Below are 14,347 nucleotides of genomic sequence, written 5' to 3'. Positions count from 1 at the left end.
AGTGCTTTTCAAATACTGCTTAGATTTTAAGAAGATACACTCTGCAAATATTTGGCTCATGAGTATTTAGAGTATGTTAAACGTTAGAAGAGAAACACTTAGAGGGGCTCACACCCCCATCAAGACACGAGGTTAGGGCTGAGGTGTGCACTGGCTTAACAAGGCTTTGTGTAGGCCAGCCTGAGGCCACGAGGGCAAGCTATTAAAATGCTAAGTGAAATAAGTCAGGGGACTTCCCTGGTGGTCCAGTGGCTATGACTCCATCCCAATGCAGGTGGCTTGGGTTTGATCCCTGGTCAGGGAACTAGATTCCACATGCCACAAGTAAGAGTTAGCACACTGCAACTAAAGATCCTGCATGCTGCAGCTAAGACCTGGCCCAGCCAAATAAATGAACAAAAATAAATATAAAAAAAAAGAGAGAAAAACAACTACTATATGATATCACTTATTTAGGGACTCTAAAAACTACAACAAACTAATGGGTGGCTGTGGTTTAGTCGCCAAGTTGTGTCCGAGTCTTGCGACCCCATGGACTGTAGCCTGCCAGGCTCCTCTGTTCATGGGATTCTACAGGCAAGAATACTGGAATGGTTGCCATTTCCTTCTCTAGGGTATATTTCTGACCCAGGATTCAAACCCAGGTTTCCTGCATTGCAGGCAAACTAATGGATGTAACAAAAAAGAAGCAGATTCATAGATATAGAGAACAAACTAGTGGTTATCAGTGGGGAGAAGGAACAGGAGAGAGATTAAGGCAATAGAGGAGAAGGTGATTAAGAGATACAAACTACTAAGTATAAAATAAGCTACAAGGATTGTACAACATGAGGCATACAACCAATATTTTATAGTAACTTTAAGTGGAGTATAACCTTTAAAAATTGTAAATCACTCTTGTACACCTATAACATATATTACTGTACATCAAATATATTTTAATAATAATAAAGAAAACCCTTGCCACTTGTCCTTATCTTTGCAAATCAAGATTCCATCAATATTAGAAAATAAAACGAAGTACACATAACTGAATGTTCAGGTTTATAAAAACTTAAATTGTCACACATCACCCCTGATTTTAAATGCCTGTGTTCACCTAAAAAACCCCACTGTCCTTTTAGATTGAATTGAAAAAAGTTATAAATATGAACTTAGAGGGTTTATTACAGGGTTTTTCAACCTTGGCACTACTGACATTTAGGACCAGATTCTTTTTTGTGTGTTATTCTACTGTCCTGTGCGTTGTTCACCAGCATTCCTGCCATCTACCCACTAGATGCCAGTGGGTAGATGCCAGTAATGCCACAGCTGTGACTATCAAAAATGTCTCAGACCTTGCCAAATGTCCTCTTGCAGGCAAAACTGTCCCCAGTTGAGAATCACTGCTTATACTAATCAAACACTACATCCCTCAATTTTTATGTTGGGTTTTACCTAAATAATTTAGTTAAAGAAAAGAAGCTCTTCTACTTAAACATAAATCCTTTTAAAGCATAAAGGTTTTCACTCATGGATTCTAGATTCAAACCCTGCCACTAACCCACTAGCTGTCTGCATTTACCTGACCCTTTTGATCAGCTAGCTGTTAGTCATCTGAAAAAAATAGGAATAGGAACACACACACTGCATTAAATGAGACAGTTTATGGAGGATCATGCCTAGGAGATGCTCAAGAAATCAAACCTGCTGTTATTGTTGGGGTTGCTGTTGTTAAGGGCCCAACAGCCCTGAGGGTCTTACCTGATCTCTGCAGATTCTTTCGGTACCCACTGAGATTCAGCTGGGTGATGGTCTCTGACACATGTGCAACAGCCACCTGCACATGCTTCTCAGTGAAATCATAGCACCAAGAGAGGTTCAGTTCATCCAATCTGCACACAAGAGGGGTGACAAGAAAAGCATGAAGCCATTACCCAGAATGAATTTCCTATGAAACCCTGCCTAAAGCTGCAAACCAAGAAAATACAGGGCCATTGATTCCTTACCATTTTCTGCATAGAACCTCAGCTTCTCTAAGCAGCTACATTTGCTCACCTGAAACTGCTCTCCATCTCGGTCTAGTTTGTTCCAGAAAGTTGCCAGGGTATATGAGCCAAGGGCTTAGTGAATGCTGCCCTCTTCTGGAAGAGAAGGGAAGTGCTCTCCTCTCCTGCTCATCCCTCATTCCAGGACTAGGAGAAATTCTAGCTTCTATGCTTTCTTTCTCAACCACTTGGGTTGTAGGAAAACAACAATATGAGCTTGAGATGTTTTTAAAAACTGATACGTTGTACCAGGAATTCCTAATAAAGAGATGCCGACATCACAAAAATTCACTTTATCTTACTGGGCCTCTGCTAACTAAGCAAATGAGGGCTTCAAAGAGAAAGTCCAACCACTAAATTATACATCCCATTCCTGGCATTGCTGAGAAAATGTAGAGCTAACATTTTATCTCATTGGTAACGTTCTTATCAGAGAAGGCAATGGCAACCCACTCCGGTACTCTTGCCTGGAAAATCTCATGGACGGAGGAGCCTGGAAGGCTGCAGTCCATGGGGTCGCTAAGGGTCGGACACGACTGAGAGACCTGACTTTCACTTTTCAGTTTCATGCATTGGAGAAGGAAATGGCAACCCACTTCAGTGTTCTTGCCTGGAGAATCCCAGGGATGGGGGAGCCTGGCGGGCTGCCATCTATGAGGTTGCACAGAGTCCGACACGTCTGAAGTGACTTACTTAGCAGCAGCAGCAACAATGTTCTTATACAAAAGCAATCTTTTGTATAAGATCATTACGGAGAAATAAATACCATGCTATTAACCCAGAGACCAAGGGAATATTAAAAAGGACACACAGTATTGGGTATTCTGTGAATCATGCCCCCCCTCACTTATTAATTTCTGTAACTCTGTAACCTTTATATACTGACAACAGACATTAATATCTAGTATAAAAGATGTTTTTAATTGAATCACCCAGATTCATGGTGTATTTAGCAATAACAAACTTTTGACAAATAAACAGTCAAAACTCTTAAGTTAGGTCTACAGACGTTACAGGGAAGAAAAGCCTGACAGTATAGTTAGGTATAAACAGATACTCTTTGTACATACTGTTGATGAACACATTACCACATTTTCCTTATTTTAATAAGTTACAGAGGAAAAAAGGGATCACAACACAAGTAATCTTTGCAAACTTCACCAATTTGGATCCTGAGTTTGGACAGAAAGTTTGAAGGATAAAGGGTATTGAGTTCTCCAAATCAAGAGCTCAAAGAGTTAGGAATAGCTTAAAAATGTTACCTGATTCTATCCTGATGTGTAAGATAACTGTATGTTTGAAATCACAGTTCTATAATCAAATCTCAAATCTCTCCTACCTGGAACAGCTGCTCAGCAAAGTCTTCAGGGCAGATTCAGAGAATCCAGAACACCCAGAAAGATTGAGTCGCAGTAAATTTGTGTTCTGAGCAAGATTACTGGAAAAAGAGGACAAAGTTGTAACAATACTAAGCAGATCCTCTTATTCAATCACCAAGAATGAAGCTAAGGGAGGCAGTTACAAGCACACAGGCCTTTGAGTCAGAAGTGAGTTTAAATTCACATCTTACCATCTAGATGACACCAAGTAGGATGCTTTGCCTTAGTTTATTCATCTGTGAAATGGCAAGATCAGTATCTTCTTGGTAGTGTTAAAATTAAGTGATACAATGTAATAAAGGCCTCAGCACAGTGCCCAGCACAGAGATTAACTACACAACAAACACTTACCAGTGTACTTTTAAAATTGAAAAACAGAACCCACCAATGACCTAAAAATATTTCTATTTTACCCACAATTGTAATTAGATTGTAAGTAAACTTCTACTTATAAAGTCACCAGGTTCCTTCAATTAAACGTCTCTCAAATTGCTCTCTTCTCTCCATTCCCAAATGTCTCATGTTAGCCAAACAGTGATCAAGAGCGAGAGTTCTGGAATCATACTATATGGCCAGGTTCAAATCTTGGTTTTGCTACCTAGCTACTGTGTGACCGTGGACAAGTCATTCAGCCTCTCTGTTCCTTAGTTTCCACATCTGTAAAAAGGGGAATAATAAGAACATATTTCATGGGGTTGCTATGAGGATTTACTCAGAATACCTTTAAAGAACCTAGTATCTGGCACATGGTATGTGCTCAACAAATATTAAGCAGATATTGTCATTATTCTTTTCTTTTCCCCATCAAGTTTCATCATGTCTTACCTGAATGGATACAATAATGTCTTAACTAATCTACTGAATAGTTTCTTTCATGCATAATCGATCTTCTGAGATGCCCAGTGAGTTAATTTTCTAAACATGCTTGTTCCATTCTCAGAACCATGCTTCTCTTCACCATGCTTCCCTCTTTACAGCCCACAACAAAATCCAGAGTTCTTCCAGCGTGGCAGGCACCCATGAGATGTGGTCCCTGCCGACCCTCACCTGTCACCTCCCTCCCGCACTCCATCACTTCCTGACCACTTCAGAATTCAGAGTCACAAGGACTCTGAAGAAGAGTCACCAGGACTGCTTCCTTCGCCACATCACCTGGAGAACTCCTACCCACATACTTTCAATACTCAGCTTCAGAGTCACTTCCTCTGAGACGAGACGGCTGCCTTCTCGAAATGTAATTAGGCCTCTGTGTGTTGCCACATATTCACCAACGCATCTAGCAAACACACTGCACTGTAATTATCTGTCTCTCCCTTGAATGAGGGAGCAGCCACGCCTCAATTCCTCCTTGCATGTCTAGAACCTAGCATGAGACCCAGCAACATATTGAGAGTTAGTACACAAACTCTGGTTGTCTAGGTGAGCAACCAAACCTCCTGGAAGGAGGAACCAAGGCTCCTGGAAGGTTCTGCAGAGGCTGGAACACTGTATTGGGTATTTTCTGAATCCACCTGCCTGTGGACAGGACACCCCACATCTACTCGAGAAACAAAATCAACAAACACAAAACGAGTGTCCTTGAAACATGCTCTCAGGTGCCACTCACTCGATAATGGGATCTGAAAGTCGGAGGCCTTCCAGGCTGAGATTCTGCAACTTGGAGCAGTGAGACAGAAGGCCGTGCAGGGTGGCCACATCGATCACAGAGTTCGACAGGTCCAGGTGCTGTAGACGAAAAGGGCTGAACACAGAGGGAATAAAAAGAAGCTCTACAAGGTGGCTCACATCAGTATGTCCAGATTAGATCTGACCCCTTCTTCTCCCCACCCGGGCAGACCACCACAAATAAGACCCTGAACACGCATTTCAAGTATTAGCTATAGTTGTAGTCATAAAATAAACTGTTACTGGCCACCTTCATTTTCTTTTAATTCAAAAGCTTTTTTTTTTGGGGGGGGGGGCAAGTCCAGACATTGTGCCAGCACAGTCCAACTTAGAAAATGAATTAATGAGCATCAGGAGAATGAGTTGGATGTGGGTGACAAGGAGGTCACGCCTACAATGATTCCTGGCAAGGGTGAGTGGGTGGATGACCAAACCAGGGAAGACCGTGCAAAGGCAAGTTGTAAATGGAGGTTAATACCAAGGTTCTTGGGATGGACATGCTAATACTAAGGTACTTGTAGGAAATTCAGCTGTGGTAGTTTTTAAGTAATTAGAAATAAGAGTTTGTTTGAAAGAGAGGGTTGGGCTAGAGATGAGGATGTGAAAGTCTTGGCATAGACGGGGGTGTACAAGACATAGCTTGTCTGAAGACAGTGTGGGTCGGGAGAGAAGGCAGCCAAGGACAGACCCTAGAGTAACAAAGCAAAGCATGCACTTGAAGGAGACTGAGAAGGAAGCGCTGCAGGAGAAGCATAAAACACCCATGGGAGAGGAGAGTTGTCATATGACCACAGCGAGAAGGTGAAAAGGCCTCGAGTTGGGATGTGTGTTGTATCCTAGCTCCGCCGTCTTTAGCTTATTTTTCTGTTCAGTATCTATTTACTCCACTCCAGCATGAGATGACACTAAACCACACTGCAAAACTCTCAGTAAGAAATACATTTTCAGAAAGTCTAAAAAACACCAAAACAGAGCATCTTTTTCAGGATGTAAATTGGTCTGTGATAGGATCAGAAACCCAGAGTGACAAAATCTGAAAAGACCCCTCACATTTTTTCCTTATCAGAAACAGGCAGTAGGGGTAGAGAAATGTAAATCAAAACTACAATGAGGTATCATCTCACATCGGTCAGAATGGTCATCATCAAGAAATCTACAAACAGTAAATGCTGGAGAGGATGTGGAAAAAAGGGATCCTCTCTTGCATTGTTGGTGGGAATGTAAGTTGATAAAGCCACTGTGGAGAACAGTAAGGAAAGTCCTTAAAAACTAGGAATAAAACTACCGTATAGCCCAGCAATCCCACTACTGAAAAAAACCATAATTCAAAAAGACACATGTACCCTATCGTTCATTGCAGCACGATTTACAATAGCCTGAACATGGAAACAATCTAGATGTCCATCAAAAGATGAATGGATAAAGAAGTTGTGGTATACACACACACACACACACACACACAATGGTCCTAAAAAGGAACAAATCAGCTCTAGTGAGGTGGATAAACCTAGAGCCTGTCATACAGAGTGAAGTAAGTCAGAAAGAGAAAACAAACATCATCTATTAACACATATGTGCAGAATCTAGAAAAATGGCACTGATGAATCTATTTGCAGGGCAGGAATAGCGATGCAGACACAGAGAACAGATTTGTGGATACAGAGGATGGAGAGGGTGGGACGAATTGAGACAGTAGCGTTGAACCATATATACATCACCATATGTAAAACAGACAGCCAGTGAGAAGTTGCTGTATAATACAGGGAGCTCAACCCAGTGCCCTGGGACAACCTAAAGGGGTGGGATGGGATGGGGGTATGGGAGGAAGGCTCAAGAGGGAGGGGGCATATGTATACTTATTGCTGATTCATGTTCTTATATGGCAGAAACCATCAAAATATTGCAATTATCCTCCAAATAAAAATACATTTTAAAAAAATAAAAAGAAATGAGCATTGGGTGAATAGCTTGGCTGCATGACATCTGCTGGTGAGGGCTCTGCTTGGCTCCTGCCTCATAGGATACTCAGGACACCCTTAGACCCTGGGAAGAGCCCAAGAGCAGGCCTAGGCTAAAACAGGAATGATGTCACTGAAACCCATGCCATGTTTCAACACAAAGGCCATATGGCAACATACACAACTAACATCCCATGCTGCACAGATGACCTGTCCTAGGGCATACAGCAGGAGAGAGAGAAAAAAAGACACTTCGATCTGTTTTCCTCCTCAAGATTTTCTGGGCACTTTTCTTTCTTACCTGAAGTGTTCAACTAACGGTTGGTCCATAAACGATCTTGGACAGCGGAAGGCAACCACCCCTCGGGACAGGAGCCGACCAACCACGTCTGGGTAGAGGTTTCTGCCTGCAAGGTCTACAGTCTGCCAGAGAGACTCATCAAACCTGGAAAAGAGGTGCTCCATTTGGTGAGTCAGGGCACCAGTTTCTGGAGACCCTCAACACCGCTTCCAACAAGAGGACACGGTCACTCGATTGCCCTGAAGCAAGTTCTAAAGGCATGTTTGTTTCTGACTATACAATTACCTATATTTTTAAGGCACTATGGAATATTTCTTTTTCCCATTATGGATAAGCTCTCATCTTCCTCTTTACATGGATTTCATAGCTAGTTCAAAGCTATCATGAGCTCTGCAATGATCTGGAACAGGAGAATAAAATTTCAGCATTCAATTCAATAACTCTAAGACTGCTCAAATCACTCAACTGATTACTGAACAAGTAGGTAGGCTCACAATGACCTTGCTTGCCATTTTTGTGAAGGACGAGCATGCTACCACAATTACCCTAAAAAAACATGCAAATGTACCTAAAAGAAGGAAAGTTTGTATGACTTTATTATGAGATATGTTTAGCAAATATCCATTAGGAAAAGTCATAGTTCAGCTCCATTTATAAAACCTTAAAAGCTTAAAATAAATGCACAGAAATACAGGTATACCTATGAACTAATGTGAAGAGAAGAGGTAAAAATGTTTAGATTTGTGTTTCAAAAGCAAAAAAGCAGTAACAAATATAGCAAAAAAACATAAAGAAGTTTGAATACCCATAGATTAATTCAATTTAACACAAAAGACAACATGAGATCAAGCCCGTGAGGGAACATTTTAAATGTTTACAAGAATTTTACTTTTTAATCCTACTTGAGATAAGCAGACCACTGGCTGGAGCTGTGAAATAATTCTGCATAAACAAATTGTCAACCTTTATTCTTAAGAAGACTGGACTGCTGTGCCTGGCATATAACAAGCGCTTAATGAATGTCAGTTATAACTTTTATGACAGTTGAGATGAAGATGAACAGAGCTGCATAGAGAGAACACAGGTGGTGGCAAAGAAAATCAAAACGGGGTTTCTTGAGCAGGGATAAGTGAGTCAACCACCATGTACCTACTCTGGCATTCTAGCTGTGCCGACCTCTCTGTGGCTCTTCTAAACAAACATAGTCAGCCCTCCCTATCCACAAGGCTTCCCAGGCGGCACAGATGATAAAGAATCCATCTGCCAATGTAGAAGACGTGGGTTCAATCCCTGGGTGGGGAAGATTCCCTGGAGGAAGAAATGGTAACCCACTCCAGTATCCTTGCCTGGAGAACTCCATGGACAGAGGAGCCTGGTGGGCTATAGTCCATGGGGTCGCGAAGAGTTAGACACGACTGAGCAAGCACTCCCTATCCGCGGATCCAGAGCCAGACTGTCCTACCCCATTTTATACAAGGGACTTGAGAATCCACAGATTTTGGCATCCACAGGAGGGTCCCGGAACCAATACCCAGTGGGTACCAAGGGATGACTGTAGCCCAGTCCTGTAAATACCTGGAGTGTCTTATTTCCAGCACACCTGTGAATGGAAGGGCAGGGGCTCCTGCGTAATCACAGTTGAGAGTCCTAGACATGTAGAGGGAGAAGTGACACAGATGGCCTTAAGCACAGAGCAAAGGCTGGCCAGAGGCTGATGAGGAGGAGAAAAGGTGAAGATGGAAAAGCCCGTCCCAGCACCAAGATGTCCCATGTGCAGCTCACTGTTCGCACCTGAGAAGTGTGGTCCCAAACCCAACAAAACCTGAACAATTAGCTGGGCACCACTTGAGCATCTTTATATTTCATGTTCACAGTGGCCATTATGTGACCCACCAGAAGTGACCTGCCCCATTTGGAAAACTTCTTTTCCCCGTATTCAGCAGAGCCCATGTTTATTGGATGCTGGGCCAGGCAGTGTACCAGGAGTGACACGGATGCATGAAGGCATAGCTGGTTCTCACACACCCAGTGGGCTGGCTATGAGTGGTGGGAAGAGAACTCGGGGCTCTGAGTGGGACCCAAGTGGGGAACCAGACTCTGCTACTTAGGCTTTATGGGACCTGAGTGAGGTTCTGAGTCCCAGTCCCCCCATATATAAAGGGGATGATGCTGTCTTCCCAGGTGGTGCTAGTGGTAAAGAATCCGCCTGCCAATGCAGGGTCATGCGTTCGATTCCTGGGCTGGAAAGACCCTCTAGAGGAGGAAATGGCAACCCACTCCTTTATTCCTGCCTGGAAAATTCCATGGACAGAGGAGCCTGGTGGGCTACAGTCCATGGGGTTGTAAAGAGTATGACACAACTTGGCATACACACACACACACCCCTCCAGTAGATTCCTCCGTTATCTGTGAAATAAGACACTAATTATTATAAAGAATAAGAAAATATCAAGTGTGCTCTGTCCTACTATATTCTTCTTGGTTTTCAGTGTCAGCAGACCCCAACGAATAAAAACCCTTCTTTTCTCCTCCTCTCCATATACTAAACAGGGTGAAAAATACTTACGCTAGGTGATACCATCTCTTACAAACACTGGAAACTTTCAGGAGTTCAGGGAGGCACAGACAGGAAAAGATTCCTAAGAGCAGCTCATCTGGAAGGGAGTCCCAAGAAACACCTTGGAGGGGAAAAAAAAAGAATTGTTTTCCTTTTACCGTTCTTTCCCCCTATCAAGTGTACTGAGCTTTTTCCTGCACTTTAAGATATACAACATGTAGCTTAAAAAGGCAAATTTAATGCTAAATGAATTCCTCATCCTCATAATTCTTTTTCTGTTAACCCATGGTCTATGTTTCCTGAAGTGGATACTGTATACTTTCTCAGCAAAGGAGAAAAGAGTATCGAGAATACTTTTCATGATATTCTTCTCTTTAGTAGCCACCAGCCAGTCTCAGGATCAGAACCATACTGATGGGGGTTCAGAGCCAGTCCCAGGCCTCTCACATCTTGGACAACAATGTCTAAGATACACAATGCTTCTGGCTTGCTAAGGAATACCTCACTCCTCTTTAAAGCGGCTTCAGTGGTAGATTTATCAAGTAGTGACCTTATTTAAAAGGCAAACCAATCTTCCTCCCTCTTCTTCCGAGTTTACAGAGGGTGGGCTCAGAAGTCCATTTACCTAAAAGTGCAATACCAAAAGGCTGTTCTCATCTCTTAATTCAACACACATGTCCTGAATGCTTAGTTTGATGCCAGGGATGGGTTAAGGTGTTGGGAGAAAGCAGGTAACACATGAGACAAAACACTTTTTCATGGAGCTTATGTTCCACTGGGGAAACAATCACATGATATTAGAAGACATGTTAAAAACTGTTCAATATTAATAAAAATTAAGTGATATGTTAAAATTGCTTTCACTTTGATGTATTAAAAATGAAGAAAATGAGGAAAGTGTTAGAAAGTTTTAACACATAGCATACACACACATACACCCTCAACCATCAATAGCAACTAACCTCCTTGTTCTATTTTAGGGTTAATAATAAATTATGATAAGGGTTGTATTCAGCTCTTTGATTAAAACGACTATTTTCATTCTATTTGGACTCAACTCTGTTTGTTAGTCTACTGAAACTCATCATTCAAGGAGACTAAGTCTGTATTAGTAAAGATTTGGTCAAAATATCTCCTTCCACATTTTAAAATAAATGCCTAATACAAAATTCTGTAATAGGGAGTAACTGTGATGTGAATTTCACCATAATGGTGGTTCCTCTAATAACTGTCAAGTTTTATAGCTGGAGTCCCCCCCAAACTTTTTAATACATTTGCTGTGTTTTCTTTTATTAAAAAAAGTATTGCATTCTTATTGAAAAAATTCTTGAAGAAAAATTGAGTTACTTAAAAGTATAAAACAGTTCCATTCTTCAGAGATATTTTTAAGTTAATCTGGTACACTTACATCCATTTCGTAAACATACTGTTTCCCAAACTGGTATTTAAAGAACATTCTTCTGGGAGATGTTAATATCTGTTCCACTACAGTGTTTTGTGGTGTAAAATGGTATAAAACAATGGGGAGGGCCTTACTGAGCAAAGGCTGAAGAGAGAGGAGAGGCTGGCCCTGTGAGTCCCTGGAGCGTGTTCTACGTGCAGGAGCAGCAAGTCTGTTTTGAGGAACAGCGAGGAGGCCAGCGTAGAACACAGTGAGCAAGTTGCAGGGAGCGGGCAAGAGGTCAGAGGAGTGGGAGGGGGCCAGGTCATCCGGCTCTGACTCTGAAGGTGACGAGGGGCCGGCCGCCGGAGAGTTCTGAGCACAGGAATGACAGGATCTCACGTAGGTTTTAAAAGGATCACTCTGACTGTGTGTTCAATATAAACTAGAGGGAGAAAAAGGTGGACGCAGGAAAACCAGTTTTCTTAGTTTTTATAAAAGCAAACTCTAACTGCTATGCAACAAGTATTAAACGCTTACATATGAATAGAATAACCCACAAGGATAATATGACCACGACCTAGAAGGAAACAAGCGGGCACCAAAGAAACAGTGAGTGTTTTAGATCAGAATTCAGAGTGGTTAGCTGAGTTCAGTAACTTGCCTTCTCGGTCTCTCTCTAACTCCAGTCCACCTGCTACACCAATGCTACCACTATCCTCTCTCCCCCATGACAGCTAATTTTAGTGTCAACTTGACTGGGCTAAGGAGTACCCAGATATTTGGTTAAACACTATACCAGCTGTCTTTGGGGGGGTATCTGGGATGAGATTAACACTTGATTGATTAACTGAGAAAAGCAGGTTGTGGTCCCCAGTGTGTGCCTGCCTCATCCAATCCAAAGTCGGGTTGGAATAAAAGGCGGATGAAGGGAGACCTGTCTCTTTCTCCCATCTTTGAGCTGAAACCTAGGTGTCCTCCTGCCTTCAGGCTGGACTGAAACTAGCATGATCTACTCTCCAGAATCTCAGGTCTTTGGGACCAAAGATCATGGGACTCTTCAGCTTCCAGGACTACGTAAGCCAATGCCTTATTAATAAGCCTCCCTGTATCTCTTATTAGTTCAGTGGCTCTGACAGTATTCTTGGGCTTCCCTTGTGGCTCAGCTGGTAAAGAATCCACCTGCAATGCAGAAGACCTGGGCTCGATCCCTGGGTTGGGAAGACCCCCTGGAGGAGGGCATGGCAACCCACTCCAGTATTCTTGGCTGGAGAATCGCCACGAACAGAAGAAAACTGGTGGGCTAAAGTCCATGGGGTTGCAAAGAGTCGGACACGACTGAGCAACTAAATACAGAACACACACCCCATTTAAAAGGTGTCAGTATGTACTGAACACAGACATTGCAAAAGGCTCAGGGAAAAGACAATGGACAGCTGGAGACAGAGTGGAGGTGAGTGATAAACATAACATTCTTGGACTTTATGGACTCCTCCCCCCTATTCCTGGGCAATCTTTTGAAAACATTCTTCAATTAGATCCCTTCAGCGGTGTCCCTTGAATATTCTGTCTAAAGTCTATACTGCTGAGCATGAAATTCAAAGCTTCCCTATCAGGGCCCCACTTGGTTTTCTAGATTCATTATCTAGAAATATGTTCCAGCCATTTGGAGCTACTTGGAATTTTCAGAATGAGTCTCTGTGTCATATCTCAATGCCTCCGTACATGCTGTGCCCGCCCCTGACTGCTATTATTCAAGGGGCCATTAACGCCCCAACTCCTATGGACGGCCTCCCAGGACATCACCAAAAACAGGCCAGTTTTTTAACCACAATTTTGTTATTTCCTTACTCACCTGTGTAGGCCCTACAAGGCCATGAGATCTTGAGAAGGAGAACCTGATTTTTCTTTTAACAGTCTTCATATTCTAAGGAACTAGCACACTGTCCGATACATGCAAGCATTCATTTATTTACTTAACATGCTATATGCCGAGGACTGTTCTACAGACAGAGATGAACAAGGCATGGTCTTCTCAGCGTTTGAGAGACACAGATAAACAGGATATTTCAATCCAGGGTCACAACGGGCTGGAGAAAGGCTCAGGGTGTTGTGCTACACCGGGGACTGACCTGGCACAGTGCTTAGGGAAGGATGCTCCCTGGGAAAATAAGGACATGTAGCTGCTCCATGAACACCTGCCCCTCCCTCTCGAGAGAATCAAATAAAGGACTGAGGCTCTGAAGCCTAGGGGTAAAGGGATGAAGGCAGACCATCCGCACTGACCCTGGACACGTTCCAGGGAGCAGCTCCTCAGGGCGGCAACGAGCCTCCGTCACACCACACAGCTCCTGGGCCAGGGTCAGTGGGGGCAGAGGGTCTCCAGCAGGACTCCTGCTCCACAAACGGGAACAAAGTTTTCCTTCCATTAGTTCTTCTTAACTCCCTAAACTCTGCTGCCTCCTGCATATACAGATCAGATGCTAGCATTTCATTTGGCAAAAAAAAAAAAAAAAAAAAATTACACCTAGCCACTTTGAATCTAGTCTGTTGAGATTTTCACTATGACCTGCAATGACTACCCTGACACCAGGTGCCTGCCCCCCATCCCCGCCAAGTGTGAGAACTACTGGATTGAGGAAGGAGCACAGCTCTGCCTGGAATTTGACTGCATTGTCTCCATGTCAGCAAACCCTAAGTGAGCTCCTCAATCCTCCTGGGGCTCACTTTCACCCGCAGGAAAGGGAATAAAAAGGTTTATTTTGCAAAGCTGTTCACTATGAAGATTAAATAGCTCATGTCAAGAGGTGACAAAGCAGAGAGTTAAACTGCCTCTTTTTTGCTTCTATTCCTCTCCTTTCTCCAAAAAATCTGTATGTTTTACTTTCATGATCTTTTCCTTTCAGTGCTCCTTAGAATCTTCACCTATGTGAAAACATCCATCTCTGAGTAGGAGCTGGACAAAGGCTGCCTGGTATGATTTACCGAGACCTCCCAAACTGCCTTCTATCTAGGTTTAATTAAAGAATTAAATTAAATTAAAAGATGCTTGCTCCTTAGAAGAGCAATGACAAACCTA

The 14,347-nt window shown here is 42.8% G+C and overlaps 1 protein-coding gene across 2 annotated transcripts in view; it reads right to left on the bottom strand.

Annotated features, from left to right (window-relative positions):
• SKP2 (S-phase kinase associated protein 2) overlaps window positions 1-14,347 on the bottom strand; it is a 37,693-nt gene that overhangs the window by 14,381 nt on the left and 8,965 nt on the right. Inside the window, exons 3-7 of one of the 2 annotated variants that reach the window (XM_020906391.2) lie at window positions 9,897-10,008; window positions 7,331-7,474; window positions 5,013-5,147; window positions 3,367-3,465; window positions 1,744-1,874 (exon numbers count right to left, since the gene is read on the bottom strand). In XM_020906391.2, coding sequence (XP_020762050.1) covers window positions 1,744-1,874; window positions 3,367-3,465; window positions 5,013-5,147; window positions 7,331-7,474; window positions 9,897-10,008 — 621 coding nt within the window. The remainder of the gene's footprint in view (window positions 1-1,743; window positions 1,875-3,366; window positions 3,466-5,012; window positions 5,148-7,330; window positions 7,475-9,896; window positions 10,009-14,347) is intronic. The other variant, XM_020906392.2, reaches the window with a different exon arrangement.

This window comes from Odocoileus virginianus, chromosome 14 (assembly GCF_023699985.2).
Source record: "Odocoileus virginianus isolate 20LAN1187 ecotype Illinois chromosome 14, Ovbor_1.2, whole genome shotgun sequence".
Taxonomy (NCBI): Eukaryota; Metazoa; Chordata; class Mammalia; order Artiodactyla; family Cervidae; genus Odocoileus; species Odocoileus virginianus.
Note: the sequence above shows the minus strand (reverse complement) of the source record. Positions and strands in the feature narration are given on the sequence as shown.